The following is a 17,160-nucleotide window of genomic DNA, read 5'->3' on the forward strand; positions in this document are numbered from 1 at the left end:
CATTTTTAATGTGTTTTTTTAGGTTTCATCTCAAACTCTCAAGCAATGCAGTCACATATCGGTGATGTTCCAAAGTAACCACTGTTTCTCCACATATAGACATGCGGTTTGCAAAAGCCCCAGTTTGCTCTTGTCAAAATAAAAGTCCCGGCCCCCTCACCCTGAAGCACATTAATTCTACACAGAACAAGTCACCCATTGTGTCCGTCTTTTTAAAAATACTCGCAGGTAATCCTAGCCCAGATAAATCAGAATTTTTTATTCAAACAAAAATAAAAGTGTTTCCTCAAAGACTCCAGCGTATCGCCAACCCATTATGTAATGACTGGGGCAAACGGAACAGAAGGTCAGCCTGACACGGTGTCCTACAATCGACAGAGTGAAGGGAGGCCAAAAGGCCCCCATCCCGCTTAAAGGTTTAATTGTTTGAGAGCCGATGCCGTGTCCCTCCTGTCTCCCGTCACTTTGAGAGCTTATCTGAAGGACCTCTGCCTTCTGGGAATCTGAAGAAAGGGACACTGTACAAATGGAGATAAATGTTTTTGGTCATAATCAGAATTATGGCTTTTAGGCCTGGTGGTTAAACCTTATCTCTGAAAGATAAACTCACTGCAAATACATTCATTTAAACAATGAGTGTAGTGACAACTCTGAAACTGAAACCCATGTTAAATAAAGCTTATATTGTGATGTTTGCTTTTTTTTGGTGTGTGCCATACATAATTGGCTGAGCACTGCGAGGCAATGACCGTATCCTGCACTCAGCAGTAGCAAGCAGAAACTGGGGAATACAGTAGCTCTGCTTGCAATACCCAGGTTGTTTGCGTTGAACAAGACTATGTGTATATACCTACAAACTCAAAGGCAATAACCACTTTATTTGTGCACCTATTAACATTTTATGTGAACTCTCTGCACACCGCCGTGGTACTGAGCTGCTGTTTTTGTGCTTCTGACTTTCCTGTTAGCTTTCATGAATCTGCCCATTCACCTCCAAGCTATCTCCTTAGCTTTAGCTAGTCTGTCCATTCACCTCCAAACTAGCTCCTTAGCTTTAGCTAGTCTGTCCATTCACCTCCAAACTAGCTCCTTAGCTTTAGCTAGTCTGTCCATTCACCTCCAAGCTAGCTCCTTAGCTTTAGCTAGTCTGCCCATTCACCACCAAGCTATCTCCTTAACAATATATTTTCAGCCACAAAAATGCCACATGTTTTTGCTCATCCCACCAATTAATGTAAAATCCCAGGAGGGTAGGCACTTTCTGAACTGCTGGAACCACCTTGCATGGTACCAAATATCATACCATTTCCAAAATCACTTAGATTAGGTAGCTTAGCCACCATAATGATTAATCAAACAGTAAATGAACCTCTTGACCCTAAGGTACCGTGTTCTGCATGCATTCATTTACAGCAACATGATTGGCTGTTTGCATTAGCGAGCAGATATACCTAATAAGCTGTCCACTGAATGCGCCTTCTCCTTCCAAGAGTCGTATCTCTCATTCAGTTCCAAATCTTGTATTTCACAGCTGTCTTATGTCTAGGACAGGAGCGAATAATTGAGCTTTATATTTCTGCATTCCCCGCCCCTTTTTAATGAGGCGATTGTGATGCGTGTCATTCCCGATTAGACACGTCGTTTGACACAAATACGAACAATGTCACCCTGATGGTCACATCATGCTCTCTCATTCTACTTGGTTACATGTTTTATTCAGCCTGTCTCTCATTCAGCCATCGTGGACTGTCTTTGTGGGAAATCCCTTTAAAAAAAACGTAGCCACTGGCGATAGCCGCAGACACAGCTAATCAGATGGAAAACACTTCAGGTTCATGTGCACACGTTGGGATCCTCATCACATCATCGCATGCCACCCGGCACATCACCTGTTCCAGCTGTTACCCTCGGGAAGGCAGTACAGGTCAATAAAAGCCAAAAGAAACAGACTGAAAAACAGCACATATCCTAGGGCCGTCGCAATAATAAATGAACACTGGAAGGATATTCTCTCTATGACAGACCTGGGCAATACCTTACTGAGATAAATCTGTGCAATATTTCTTAAACTTACAATGTGCAATAACCTGCCGTGTTATATATTTTTTACATAAGAAAATAATTTTATTTTATTGCTTTTAATATTCTATTATTTTTGTACTGCAAGGGACTGCACACAATTTTCGTTATACCTTTGTATAATGGCAATAAAGTTTCTGAGTCTGATCATGTCAGGCAGTGCTGCATGATTCCCTTTGGCACTTTATCGACCAACCTGACTTGGGACTGTGTAGCTGGCAAATGACCTGTACCACTGTGGCCGGCACTAAGGCCCTGCTGTGGGAAGCGAGACTCGCCAGTTCTCACCAATCCCTACATGTGTCTGCACACTTCAGAGTGCAACCTGTCGTGTGCTTTAAATGACCTTTTCGTTCTTTGTCATGCCACAGACACGGAGGGCATCAGTCATTATAATAAAGGAGCTCTTTTAAAATGGATGTCACTGCCTTTATCATCATCCACTACTGCTCTAATACTCACAGCAGAAGGGAAGCCAAAAATGTTCACGTCATTCACGGTTACACGCACTCCACGCCAAACATTACATGGTTACGACAATTACTATTTACAGAATAAATACCCCTATTAATTTACACTGTTTACGGATACTCGCAGTGTAATGCGAAGCATGCTGGTAACTGCATAATTCGTTCAGCTGACCAACCCCGTGGCGCCACATTTATGTCAGCCAATGGTGGACAATGGCTGGGAGCAGAACGAACTAAAAAGTCCACCTGAGGGACTCTATATAGGTGGTGCACTGAAACGGTGATCACAATGGTGATAACTGTTTATACGACACTGTATTCCTGAAACAAGGTTGATTCCGTCCATTTTGGTTGAAATATGCGGCCACCTGCAGTGGCTGACACTTTCACGTGCTTTGACAGAAGTCCAGAAATGCAGCTAGAGACTCTGAGACAAATCGACACCTGATAGACCCATTAAACACTGCCACAACCATCTTAGAATCAGCCACTGCGAGTGTGAGGTTCCATAGACCACAGCATTGCTGAATCATAGGAAACAAGCCCTGCACAATCAGCACCAAATAGTGATGAGTCAAACCAGTCAGTCAATAGTCTTCATACTGTTAACTCTGCAAATACGGATCATACAGAAATAGAACTATCAAATGCTGGATAACCATCACCATGAATCAATGCCACCTCTAATTACTCACTTCCTGCTCTCTTGAACATGTCCAGACCATAAAAAACAACACAAAAAACATAAATGTATTCTGTGCTGGGGTCACAAAAGCCACAAGGGAACTTCCACATGCTGCCTTGTCCTCTCTATCTGTTCCATCAGTTTGTAATGCTGAAGGACAATGTGTCCTTAACGGAAAAGATGGGTCGTTCTCAGCTGAAGGATAAACACCGGCCCTGAAGACATTCTGTCCTCTCTACATCACTGACTGAGATATGTGAGCATTAGTCAATGAGGATAAAAATGGAGGCACCGTCAATAACTCTACTTAAACCAGAAAACAATTCTGAAATAGGTATGTGATGTATTGAGCTCATGCTAGTAGTTTTGGTAATGCTGCAAGCTGTAAGTCCCAACTGAGCTGTTGTAGCAGACGCACTGACACACACACAGCACGAGTAATGAGAGACGTGAAAAAAGGGCAGAGTTGTTCCGGAATAAAGATGGAAAGGTGAACCAGTGTCTCCGGATGATTGTACCTCTCCCCCGCCCAGCATACCAGAATGTTCAAGACTGATAAAACCTACTTATACATAACAGTTGAGGAGAATGTGGTTGTTGTTTTACTGGAAGATGTTTAATCAACACAGACTCTCTTGACTGGTAATACAGGCTTTGTAAAATATTTACTGCAAAACCGGAGATGTTGTGAGAGCCCATCCATTTTCCGTAACCGGTTGTCTCATTCAAGGTTGCGGGGGGTCCGGAGCCTATCCCAGAGGCTATGGGCACAAGGCAGGGAACAACCCAGGGTGGGGCGCCAACCCATCGCAGGGCACACTCACATAGACATGCCAACAGGCAATTTGGTAACTCCAGTTCACATTTTTTTGGACCAAGAAAAAGAAGAGTACCCAGAGGAAATGCCATGACGACATGGGGAGAACATGGAAACTCAAAACCATAGCAGAGACTCAAACCCTGGTCTCACAGGTGTGAGGCAACAGTGCTAGCCACTGCACCACTGTACTACCCCAGGTTTGGGAGCACTTACATAAAACACAGCTTCAAGGTCTGTTAGCTTTTTTTATTATACAGAAATCCCACCCTAGGTGTATTAATTTCTGGGAACGTGTGTGTGTGTGGGGGGGGGGGGGGGGGGGCGGTTACGTCCGCTAGAGGTGGGATCTCTGACTCTATGTATAGGACCAACAGAAAATGTGCGTTAATGTGTGTTCACAGAACAAAGTACTGTATAGGTAACTCTGTGTCATGTTACTGTTTTGAGGAATGTACAGACCACTGTACAGACCACTGTACGGACCACTGGTACACAGCAGTGTGGAATGTTTAACCCTTGACCAAACACATAATGTGAAGCTCATAATAATGCAGGCTGAGAAGAGCAGCCCATTTGGAAAGTCTTGTCTAATCTCATGCAGTGGAAGGGTGCATCCTGGAGGTTCCTTATCAGTATCGGCTGGAAGGCCAAGAAAAGGGTGTGTCATGATGTATGGTACCTAAAGAGTTATGCTGAATTCCTGAATGTGTGTCACACTAGAAAGGAATAGTTTATGCAGGAGATAACGAGGGGAAGTATTCGACAACTAATCATTTCCACATATTTAGAGCTGAAAAGGGAAATACTATAGCAGATAAACACTAAACTCAGATAGCTACTATGTATCCCAAGTATTATTGTTATAAACCTATAAGTAAACTATTGTTAAAATCCCACATATAAGGTTATTGGAAAATAACTTTGATACAAATAGCTTATATTTCTCAGCATATCTGTACTGCATGTCAAAATAGACAATAGGCAAAAATTATTTATATAATACTTTATTTCATACATAAAAACAACAATAACTTAATTTCATATGTCTAAAATAATTATCTTAAAATCTGAGAACAGACACTGTGGAATACTGAAATTGTTATAAAAGTTATGAAAATACAATCATGGAATGTCAAACGTTACATTTATTTGCTTCATTCACAAATTTGATACATTAGTTCTTGCGTTCGGTTCTGCAAAAGTGAGGCTGATTATTTTGAGTTCAATGGATTGACAGTCTTCACTTTGGGATAAGTATTTGCAGTGTATTTTGAACAAAGCATGTAGAATGAAATCTGTCCCCAAATAAAAACTGAGACACACAAGCCCTTTCACCCCCCACCAATCAGGGGTACCGCTCTCCAGAAAACTCACCCCCCACTCCCTGCCAAACCACTTCCCCAGGTGGCTTTGGAAAAGCTTTTGACGCACCAGCATTGGCCTTAAAAATATATCATCACTGACGAAAGAGATGATAATGACCCAGACAGACAACCATTACCGAATCACTTGATAGAAACTCTATACCCTTATCTTCCCTGGAGGAAAGATCTCACCCTGGGGCCATTTCTGAATGTCAGAGTTCCCCTAGCAGACAGAATTAGCATCTGTATATTTTAAGATGAGTCTCAGAGTAGGCACGGCAACAAACCCTATTACCATAATAAGCCCACTTAATTTGCACACAAGCACAGGGGGTCACATCCATCACAGGCTGTTAGAGCAACAGCTCAGCCCGGCCTCAGTCTGTCCCCTCGATGCAAGGGTTGCCAGTTGAAAGGTTACAGAGAGCAGAAGGTGTTTCAGATTCTTAATCAAAGTATCCAAGTCCTTCAGTTCCAATCTGTCCCTTTATTATTCAGCAGCTACAGTAGCTACAGGCCCTACAGGAAGCTTGGTTGTAACACTCTAATCAGCAAGTAATAGGGACAGGAAACTTTCAGAAGCATTTTGATATTTCAAGCAGCATTTGGAAGTTATTTTCTTAGGAAAAGGAATATGCTTCCTTAAAGATCTTAAATAATGGGGTCAGAATTTTATTTATTCCCTCTTCTTACGAATAATTTAATATTACATCAATCAAAAAATAATTTATAAAGGGTAACTTTTGTTTTTCTTGAAATATGTACACACAGTATTTAAGTATTTAATATATTCACAGGGGGTGGAAGTACTCAGCTGTCAGACGGACAATGTAAGACAGAGTACCTAGACCGTATTTTACTGAAATGTAAAATATATATTTTACATTTGACAATACTATAATCTTATGCTTATGTATGAAAATTAATTCTCTCTTTGTCTTTATCTAATGGCCACATGCAGATCCAACCCCATTTACTTAAACTGGTGTTTCTCCATTGACTTATACTGGTTTGCAATGTGACTAATCTCTAGGCATGTCCAGATTTTTGTCTACAGCAGCCTACACCCTAACAGAATATTTAGCAAAATATTGCGAGGGATGCCAATGAATACAAGGCAGAAAACTGCGAGATGTCCCAGCCAAGTTTGGCCATAATGTTTTCAAAGACAGTGCCAAGGCTGACTGTCCTTGTGCTGCTGTTCACTAACTCTCCTTCTGTGGCCTGCACTCTGGGGTCTTTGAAACTGTTTGGCTCCTTCAGGTCCCTGTCTGGCAGTGAACAGTCTGCTGGCGTAGGCAGGGGTCTGTGGACTGGGCATCGTGGGTAAATACGGAATCGTCATCCGAAGAGCACATGCTAGAAGTGTCCTCACAAGAAGGGGAATATTGCTCGAATGGCGTTGATAGGTCCAGATACTAGGGGGAGGAAGGAAGAAATACCAGTTTAGCACCATTGCACCCCTGCCTGATGAAGTGGTCATTTACTGTGTACAGCTCCAAAGCGATTCCAGGTGCCAGCAGAGTGGCACGGGTGCTGCCCGTAGTTCTGAGGAACGAGACCCACCTCGTTGGAGACGGACAGTAGCACTCGGTCCAGCTCTTCCACCAGCTGCTTGAAAGTGGGTCTCTGGCTTGGGACCGCATGCCAGCACTCCCTCATCATCACGTACCTGGGAGATGAAGAACTATCCAGTCAGCATTTTCATGCATCATATGAAAACACATGAAACTCGATCAGGCCATCCTTGTTACCTTTTGGTGCTTTGATTATAATGGTTTTGGACCCTTTACACTACAAATTCAATGATATGCATTTGGGGGGGGGCAGTGGCTAGCACTATTGCTTCATACCTCTGGAACCAGGGTTAGAGTCTCCACATTGCATTTTATGCCTTTGGGGTTTCCAGACATGCTGGTTTCCCACCATAGTCCAACATCATGCTGAGGGTCACTGGAGTTACCAAATTGTCCATAGGTCCGTATGTGTGAGTGACTGGTGTGTGAATATGCCCTGCAATGGGTTGGCACCCCATTCTGGGTTGTTCCCTGCCTTATGCCCATAGGCTCCATCTAGAAAATGGATTTATTTGAGGACAGGATCCTTAGTAATGGATGGATTCCATAATGTTAGCATAAAACTTGGCCCCAATGATGTTTGAAAGACACCACTTTCTATAAAGACATTTATAGCAATTCATCAACAGTTCTCTTGAAACTTTATCAACACTTAATATTATAGCATTTATTAATACGATTAAATATTGGAATACATTTAATAGTCAATTTAATACTGCTTAGAAGTCTTCATGAAAGAGTCCACGTGGTTTCAGTGTAACTGGCTGTTTTTTGACAAGGTAATGCTTATACCAGACAATACCTAATATATCACGTATAAAGAGGTAAATATCCTACTGGAGTTACAAACATTCACATTCATAAACAGTACTGTGGGGGGGCTTTGTGCACTGTGTGGGGGGGCTGCAGCCACTACTCACAGCTCATGCGTGCAGTTGGAGGGCTTGTCCATACGATGGCCTTCCCTCAACAGCTTAAAGAGCTCCTCCACTGGAATCCCTGGGTAAGGGGATCCTCCCAGGGTGAAGATCTCCCACATCAGGACTCCGAAAGACCAGCTAAGGGGTACAGCAGACAGGGAAGATCAATGGTCAAAGTGCACACTTCAGGATGACAGCAGATGGAGGGTCCATGGAGAGCAGAGGCACATGCTGTGTACTGAAAGCACAGGCTTTACCTTTCACATGAGATTTACCAAGCAGGAACCTAGTCAGATATTGTCATGTTACTGAACTGTGCAAAATCTGTGACACAGAATGGATGGAATGAATGTGTGGAGTATGTCTGCTTGGTCAAGGTCTAACCAGGATCTTTCTTAGTTACACTTACACGTCACTCTGGTGTGTGTAGACTCTGTCAAAGAGGGCTTCGGGTGCCATCCATTTCACTGGGAGACGTCCCTAATCATACAAAAGCGTGGACAGTTGGGAATCACACAGATGTGGCAGCGGTTAACTTTCATCTATCCCCCACCGCCCACCCCAATTATATCCATCAACCTGCCTGTCAGTCAGGGGAGTGTCATTAAAAAGTAAATAAGAAATTACAATAGACGTGACTGAAGAAAAGTACATGAAGGCTAATGTTGTTCACATGCTTCTCTGGACACAGTAACGCCCCCTGGAGGTGTCGCGCTGCTATACTCACGTTGGTGGTTTTCTTGTAATAGTCAATTTGGTGCACTCCTCTGGCAAGCCCAAAGTCCGCGATCTTCATCACATTGTCTTCAGTCACCAGAACATTTCTGGCTGCTAAATCCCTGTGGATGCACTTTTGGAAAAACACTCTTTATTAGACATAACATTTATATACATGAAACTTAGGAAATACCTGGAAGGGAAAGGTAATATTTTATTTGAGGGGACACAAATAATGTAGTAGTACACGCTTACTTAATGCATTAATTAACCAGTGAATAAGTGTTATTTCATCATTAATAAATTATGACAGTTCATTTATTCCATGCAGAAACGATATTGGTTAATTATTAGCTTATTAGTTAACTGATAACTAATATAGTTCCTGAATGGAAAACATGAACCATAATGATTGATTAATGATGAGCAAGCATGGATCAGTATGTAGCCAACACTTAGTTACTGGTTAATTAAAGCATTAAGTAAACATTTACTACTACATTATTTGTGTCCCCTCAATTAAAGAGGAATACACAAAATCATCAAATTTTTTTTACAAGAATTATCATCGTAGTTTTTAAGTTAGTTTCCATTATTAAATAATAAGTAAACATGCCTGAAACTAAACATTTCTTAACAGAGGGTTAATTTAGAAACTGGTAGTTTGAAAATCTTAGGCAAACAAATTAAAATACACTTAGAAAAACAAAAAAAGGGATTTGAGAAGCTCATTTAGCAGGCACATTTTATCTTAGTGTGATCTTGTGGTAATAAAAAAAAACAACAAGAAAAAACTGTTAACAGGCTGAATGGTTGTCATTAAGTTTATTTTGGTCTCCATTTTAAATAGCAGCAGTATTTGGATACTGAGAAATGAATCCCCTGGTTTGTGGCAGGCATTGGCCGAGATTCCGGTCGGACGGGGAGCGGCCCCTCCCGGCCCAGGCGGGCCCCATGCTTCACTAATGGATTTACGACGCTTCTTTAAAAAGCCCTGCAGAGCCAGCATGGAGGCAGCTGTAAACACTCATTGGTGGAATCCCCAGCGCAAGCATCTGGTGACAGTGTGAGCTGCTGAGTGACAACGGGCTGGAGGAATATGGCAGCCCTGAGACACTCACCCTTTTGGAGGCCAGGTATTCCATACCCCGTGCCACCTGATAGGTACAAGAGAGCAGGTCCTTGAAGGTCAGATGTTCCTCTGGCACCTTGGTCATATCAAAGGTGTAGTCCATGCCAGGTGGTCGGCGTGCCCGCAGGAATTCCCGAAGGCTGCCCTTGGAAGCATATTCCACCAGGACATAAAGGGGGCCTGTGTAGATTTCATAGCTACTATTACTCACACCAGAGGAGAAACCTCAACATAATCAGAAGCTAAGAATCCAAATGGAGTGAACACTGCAAGCAGAGCGCTGAGGGTGCTTACCATCCTTGGTACATACGCCCAGCAGGTTAATGATGTTCTTGTGCTTGTCCATCCCCTTCATCAACTCCATCTCGGAGATCAGGTCCGCAAGATCTTTGTCAGTGGCGTCATCTAAGCACAGAGATGGGGACATGCATTGTGATCAGTGGGGGGTGTTATGGGAATTATTTCTTCTGTGAATCTGTGCGACTCAACCTTAAGACTGACCCATGTACCTTTGAGCATCTTAACTGCCACAGTGGTTGACTGGACTGGGCTGTTCTTATTTATTCCATATGCCTCTGCCTTTACTACCTGTCCAAAGCAACCTTCTCCCAGTGGCTTCCCAAGGGTTAAACTGATAAAAAAAATAACATTGAAGTAGCGTTAGTATTATTCAAAAGCGTGTTAACATTTCATGCATTCAGTTACTAATCTCTTAATAATCTGGCAGCGATAACAGGAGCGTAGCGGGTGCATGAGTAATTGCGGGTGATGCAGCCGATCTTACTTCTCTCGGCTGAACTCCCAGTTTGGGTCAAAAGGCAGTTCAAATTCCATGACTCCGGCCAGTACAGGAGAGCAGCTTGAGGAGAGTCGAGCCACTCGCATAAGAGAGGCACTGGACTTTGCCGATGAGTCAGAGTCCACCGAGTACTGAAAAGACAAGCGACAAACCACAGATTACGGTTATTGATCATTCTCTGAACAGTCTATTGAAGCCTGATAATATCGTGTATCCAAATTTTTACAGCATCATTGAAGCTCTTCTCACCTGTCTGCCTAAAGGAAATTTGGAGAGTTTTTGTACAGGGAGAGCTTCAAAATGCTCCCTGTTGGAATTTGCCTGCATGCGGCACAGTACGATGATAATAATCGTCATGACCAGAGCCAGCGACCCTGAGGCATATATGATGATGTCGGTATACTTGGTCTCGTCCGAATCCACCTGTCCGATTAGCTCGTCTTCTGTTTAAGAAACACACAAGCAGTCCTTATACTTCTTGCAGAAAAAAATGAACTGTTGTTTAAAACATATCATCATCTGATAGTGGTTCTGTCTCCTAGAAAGTGTCGGTAGGAAGGACAAACTATACCTGGTAGAACGGTGAGCCAGGCAGACTGATAAGAATATCCGATAGAGTTCCCAGCCAAACAGGTGTACTCGCCAGCATCCTCCATGGTGATGTTAGTGAGGTAGAGAACCTCAACGTCCGACATGTTTAGGCTGCCACTCTATGAAGAACCAACAAGAGATTAAGGTCAATATCATCCATCCGTCCATTTTCTGACCAACAACCTAGGATGGTACACCAACCCATCACAGGGCGCACTCACACACCCTTCACCTACAGGTCAATATGATATGGCAAGTGAGGCGTGCTTGTGCGTGTGAATGGTGTAGTGCGCCGAAGATGACTTGGTGTACCACCCTGTGTTATTTATGCCCATAGGCTCTCCTCCCACAACCGTGAATCAGAACAGCGGATACAGAAACATATGAATGACGGAAATGAGTCCTTTTCAAGTAAGTTTCACTTGCCTTCAAGATCTGGACATAGGGGATGCCATCAGGACCATATCGACTGCCGTTTCTCTCAATGTGCTTTAGCCACTGAATATGAGGCTGTGCATCACTGTAAACTTTGCAGTAAAACTGCACGTTGCTGCCCACTGCCGCAGTGGTGTTGGCTGGCAGGCCGGCCTGCAGGATGGGACGGTGCGGAGAGCGCTCTGCAACCAAAAAAGAGAACATACGCCTTCCATGAGCTCTCCGTCCCAGAACAATGTCCTCGCGTCAGGTGACCGGGAGAGGCCACGCCTGCCCGCAGACTAAGCGAAACAGCCCTCTCACCTGGAACAGTACGAACGACCAAGGAAATACATTCAGATTCAGATGCTTTATTGTCATTGTTGTTTCCACAGCAATGAAATTTAAAGATGCATCCCATCCAATGTCACGTCAAAACAATAGACACATTAGGAACAATAAAACATCCAATCAATAAACAAACAATAAATAAACAAACACACCAACACGTGCTTTCAGACAAAGTGAACCTTTTGCCCTGAAACAGTGCATGCAGCGTAGCAGAGGTGCTAAGGGAAAGTTTTAATGCGCCGCATATATCTGCCTTTGGGAAGCTGCCAAGCACATTGTTACATTGCATGCAAAAATTCAAGGGTACTTTAATTATGAACAACCGTACTGTTTGTCCTTATACTAATAAACACGCAAAGATTTTGCTACTGATTTTCATTTTTTTTCCCCCTTCAAATAAACTAAAGGCCGAAAAAATATGAAAACGAGATAATTATAAGTCTAAATCAGATTAAGCAACCGGAGGAAGCAGATAAGCAGCACGTGGACGACAAATGGTAACAGTTCCTTTGAAGCTGTTCTCTTTCAGCCATTCCCGTTGGCAGCGACAGAAAACGCCACTGCTCAGGTAGAGCAGTCTGTCTGGATGCCCTGGGGTGACCCATACTTAAGGACCTTTATGTGTAAGAACCTGATTCCAAGGCTAATTTATCCAAAATGCTGAAATGTCTACTGCTCCTGACTGACTAACTCGCACGTTAATAAGACGCTCAAATATATAGTAAAGGTGTCCTCCGTTCCAGCTGAGGGTAAAAATGCTAAAAACATTTATAAATAATGTTTTTCAATAATAAATGAATCAAACTTTTAATTATGGTCAGCATAATATAAAGGTGAGGTTCGCATTCTTTTTGGACGTAATAAGAGGTCAAAGATACTGTCGTACCCAACACATCCAGAATGTAGCTGTGCGAGATGGAGCCATACATGTTCTCCACTACACAGGTGTAGTTCCCTCGGTCAGATGGGACCACACTCTCCATCACCAGGCTCCAATGCTGGTGCCGCAGCTGTTGGAAGATCAAAACAAAAATAAATCTGAGTGTCTAAAACAATCTGTTATTCTGACACATTAAAAGACACGCTACCACTTCACAATAAGACTACCCTTGTAAATGGTGTATGAATGGTTTATAATCAGGGTCTTAATTAGGTTGTAACACTTTGTAAATCATTCATGGACAATAATAAACACATTGTAATGTGTTTATACGTTATAAGAATTCTTTTTATTAATGACTTACTAAAATGTATAAGTGGGAAAAAGGGAAGCCTCATTGTAAATGGGTAGCAAAGGTATTATATGAATAGACAACGACATGACACACGTTATATATACAAAAGTTTCAGGACACCTGCAGCAATTACAGGAAGTAGAGACATAAGCCACACCCACTGCTGACATGCAGGAGTGTAATTAAGCACACAGTCCTGGTCAACTGCGAGTGAAGTGACTGTGAAGTGAAAACATCTGGAAGGAAGTCCAGCGCGAGGTGGGGGCCACACAAGCTCACAGAGAGGGACCTGATCACCCAACATCAATACCCAACCGGAATGGCGGCAAATCCCACCAGCGATGTCCCAGCATCTAATGGAAGGCATTCCCAGAAAAGTACAGGCTATTGTAGCACTTATGGGTTCATATTAATACCCTTTAAGTCAGAGTGAGATGCTGGACAGGCTGGTGTCTAAATACATTTGTCCATATAGTATATTATCTTCACAAGTCTTATGCAGCTTCCATTGCAACAATAAAAATTTTTGGTATAATGAAGATATCTGTTCATAGCCCTTTATAGTGCCGTTCTTGCATTTGGGCCTAGGCCTTTCGAAACTATTATTAACCGTTCAAGCATGTCCAGGGTGTAGCAGCAATTAGGGCTTCTGCTGAAAGACACCCAGCAAAGAGATTCGGGTGGCCAGCCATGGCCCAAATCAAAAAAGAAGGAAGAAAATGAATAGCTTACCTTAATGCCACCAATCCGGTGCTCGCCTCTGAAATCACGCCCATTCCTCAGCCAGCGAATGGTTGGAAGCGGGCTGCCCATGGCGGGACATCGGAATTTCACTGTGTTTCCAGCAGGGACTGCATACAGCTTCTTCTCCATGCGTTGGATATGTGTCCAGTAAGGTCCTAATTCAGCAATCGACATCAAATATTATGTTAAATGAGGCTGGCTTAGAGGGCGGCATGGTGGTGCAGTGGTTAGCCTCATGCCTCTGGGAGCTGGGTTCAAATCTCCACCTGGGTTACATGTGTGCAGAGCTTCTGGGATAGGCTCTGGAGCCCCCAGTAGGATAATCGGTTTGGAAGATGGATGGATGAAGCTGGCATAAGGTGCAAAGAATAATAGAATTGCCGGGCAACAGACCTCGTGTGAAGTAGACTTCCACATCCTCTGTTTCGGAATCTGCATCTTCCAGACCATTGTCTTCTTCGTCAACCATGTCTTCGTCCCCTGATCCTAGTGAGTCTAGATCATATGGAAAAAAAAACAGATTTTTGTCGAATCCATTTACACCTCAAATTTAAGGTGCATAAGTTGTTATGGAATGTAAGCAATTTACTGCTGTAGCTCAACAGCTGGAGAATTGTGCTACCCATGCAACAGTTATGGATTGAAGTTCTCGTTAGCACACGTAAATTATAACCCTACCCTCGACCGTAAGTCTCTTTGGATAAAAGTATCAATTAAATGAATAAATGTAAACGAATAGATGGATGAATGAAAATTTTGAGTTATCTCCATTATCAGACATGCTGTTAGCCTTACCGACAGTGATTCTGAAGCTGCGAAGCTTCTCTCCCGTGCCACACAGCAGACACACATACAATCCGGAGTCTTCGTAGGTTACGTCTGTGATCTCTATGGCGGCAGGAGTGAAGAGCACATGGGCGCTCTGCTGCATGCGATTGCTGTCCCTGTGCCAGCAGACATGCCCTGTGCGGTTGCCATCACAGTGCAGCTTGAGGACATCGCCTGGCTCCAGCAGTAAGTGCTCCACAGCCTCCTCCGTCTCTTCACCTGATGCATCTTAGCCATGCAAACAGCGGCGTCAGTGTCTTTCCAGTGTGGCAATGCCACACTCTTACACAGAAGGCAGAGCTTCCCCCACTGTGACATTCTGAATCATTCCTTGACTTATTTCGCGTGACAAGCCCACAGGGGTTCCTATAGTGATTCTGGACACCCCCCTCCCTGTTTGGCCTATTGTGGTATTGATAACGAGCCACGCAGCCTGGCAGGCTGACAAAGACGGTAATGAAAATGTCATAGCGTGACAGAAGCTGGGGTATTTGCACCAGAAACTGCAGCGAGTTTCCCGGACAGCCAATGGCCAGATGCTGAAGCCTAAGTCATCTCAGGCCATGGAAACACACTGGAGGTTCTTAGCCTTTTACGCACGATGAAATCTTTCACCTCAAAGTCCACTTCTAGACCTTACCTTCTGACTTCAGTCCTGAAGGCCCAGCTGCTCCCGACAGTCGCTCTGAAATACCCCAGAAATAACTGCATGTATGATATACGCCTTGGTTACTTATATCAGGCATTTCAAAATTTCCCAGATTTCTTTTATGGCATACAAAGTGCAAAAGTGCCCACTAGTATCTCGCTGCTGAATCCTCCCCTGCCAGTTCACCGCTTTAGTTACTGTGTGGTGAGCGTACTGGCGCACAATGGCTGCCGTCGCATCATGTAGGTGGGGGCTGCACAGTGGTGCTGGATGAAGTGACTCCCCATCACATTTGTAAAATGTTTTGGGTGTCTTGAGAATAGCACTATATAAATGCAACATTCATTCATTCATTCATTCACTTATACTTATGTGGTTAAATGTCACAGGTAGGGAAATATGAGCAACTGTAAAAATCCCTTTCATTGCAAGGGATGCACATATATATCTGCACATATAGTAGGTGTACCTGGCAGGACAGTCAACCATGCTGACTGATAAGAGAATCCAAAAGAGTTTTCTGCTAGACATGTGTATTCCCCACTGTCTTTGGCAGTTACGTTGGATAGATAAAGAATCTCCATGTCTGATATTTTGATAGTGCCATTCTACAAAAAAAAACAGAAGAGAGAATACTTACAGAAAGCTACAGACAATAAACAAAGAATAAGAGACAGATTTATGTGTTACCTTTATAACTCGCCCATAGGGGAAACCATTAAGCCTGTACTGGCTACCATTCTGTCCAGTATGCTTTAGCCACTGCATGCGGATCAGCATGTCACTCCGTGACGCTCCGCTGACTTTGCAATAAATCCGCACGTCACTGCCCAACACAGCCGTGGTGTTAGCGGGCAGACCCTCCTGCAGAACAGGATGGTGCGAAGGAAGCGCTGAAACCAGAAGAAAGGAAATTATTCAACATATCCAGGGAAGAAGTGCATTGCCTTTGGATTTTGCTCCATAAGTGGAAAGTTTGTGGTGTTTATAACATTTTTCTAGCTGTAGTAAAATGCTTGGTGGAGCTACGGAGACCTAATGGGTTGGAAAACAACTGTCAATCCAAAACCTCACCTGGTAGGACCTCGACCCAAGCCGACCGAAAGGACTGTCCTTCAGAATTCTCAGCTTTGCACACATATTCACCTGCATCTTCAAGAGTGATATTTGTCAGAGGGAGAATGGAACCTCGCGTGAGGCTTCTGAGAGACGGCTGAAAGAAGAGCATCATTCGTGATCAGCAGAAACAGCCGCTTTAACGTTGATAGTACTGATAACAGAAAATGAAACCTCAAGCGCAGACCAGAAGTTGGATCATCTCTGAGGTTCTCACTTACAGTCAGTGCCCTGAGGTGAGAATGACCATCAGCATTCAGGTGACCAGCGTCTTGCTTGAACCACTGCACATAAGCTGATAATCGCTTTTGGACTTTGCAGATGAGTTTTACCTCTCCTCCTACTGACACAGTGGCATTTTTGGGGTATCCTGGCTGAAGGAGGGACCGTGAAAATGTGAACTCTGGGAAAAAAAGGCAATGACATGTAAATATTTGACATAGTGTCTCCTGGGTCAGTTTCTTCACTAATTGCTTCCTATGAGAATTCGTATGAAAACCAATCTGTTCCTCTTCTATGAAATGCTCTTTTTCCTTTTTGGAGTTTAATTTAAAAGAAAGGCAAGGTGACAGATTCCTCCAACTTACTTAAGGGCATTAATTATCAGAAACACTTTTCTTTATGTTGTTCATTTTACAGTACATCCTGTGTTTCTAGAGTTTGCATGAA

The 17,160-nt window shown here is 43.3% G+C and overlaps 1 protein-coding gene across 5 annotated transcripts in view; it reads right to left on the reverse strand.

Moving 5' to 3' along the window:
• Nucleotides 1-5,042: 5,042 nt before the first annotated feature.
• Nucleotides 5,043-17,160, reverse strand: part of LOC125751094 (fibroblast growth factor receptor 4-like) — a 37,926-nt gene continuing 25,808 nt past the window's right edge. For 4 of the 5 annotated variants that reach the window (XM_049029626.1, XM_049029624.1, XM_049029623.1 and 1 more), the window contains 21 exons: nt 16,713-16,894; nt 16,450-16,588; nt 16,066-16,268; nt 15,845-15,983; nt 15,367-15,411; nt 14,694-14,954; nt 14,292-14,393; nt 13,887-14,053; nt 12,806-12,929; nt 11,581-11,771; nt 11,135-11,273; nt 10,813-11,006; nt 10,549-10,694; nt 10,274-10,395; nt 10,059-10,169; nt 9,754-9,944; nt 8,643-8,765; nt 8,325-8,395; nt 7,916-8,053; nt 6,985-7,090; nt 5,043-6,836 (listed from right to left, as the gene is read on the reverse strand). In XM_049029626.1, the coding sequence (XP_048885583.1) occupies nt 6,678-6,836; nt 6,985-7,090; nt 7,916-8,053; nt 8,325-8,395; nt 8,643-8,765; nt 9,754-9,944; nt 10,059-10,169; nt 10,274-10,395; nt 10,549-10,694; nt 10,813-11,006; nt 11,135-11,273; nt 11,581-11,771; nt 12,806-12,929; nt 13,887-14,053; nt 14,292-14,393; nt 14,694-14,954; nt 15,367-15,411; nt 15,845-15,983; nt 16,066-16,268; nt 16,450-16,588; nt 16,713-16,894 (3,053 nt within the window). In that variant the 3' untranslated portion in view covers nt 5,043-6,677. The remainder of the gene's footprint in view (nt 6,837-6,984; nt 7,091-7,915; nt 8,054-8,324; nt 8,396-8,642; nt 8,766-9,753; nt 9,945-10,058; nt 10,170-10,273; nt 10,396-10,548; nt 10,695-10,812; nt 11,007-11,134; nt 11,274-11,580; nt 11,772-12,805; nt 12,930-13,886; nt 14,054-14,291; nt 14,394-14,693; nt 14,955-15,366; nt 15,412-15,844; nt 15,984-16,065; nt 16,269-16,449; nt 16,589-16,712; nt 16,895-17,160) is intronic. The other variant, XM_049029627.1, reaches the window with a different exon arrangement.

The sequence above is a fragment of the Brienomyrus brachyistius genome, chromosome 10, assembly GCF_023856365.1.
Source record: "Brienomyrus brachyistius isolate T26 chromosome 10, BBRACH_0.4, whole genome shotgun sequence".
Taxonomy (NCBI): domain Eukaryota; kingdom Metazoa; phylum Chordata; class Actinopteri; order Osteoglossiformes; family Mormyridae; genus Brienomyrus; species Brienomyrus brachyistius.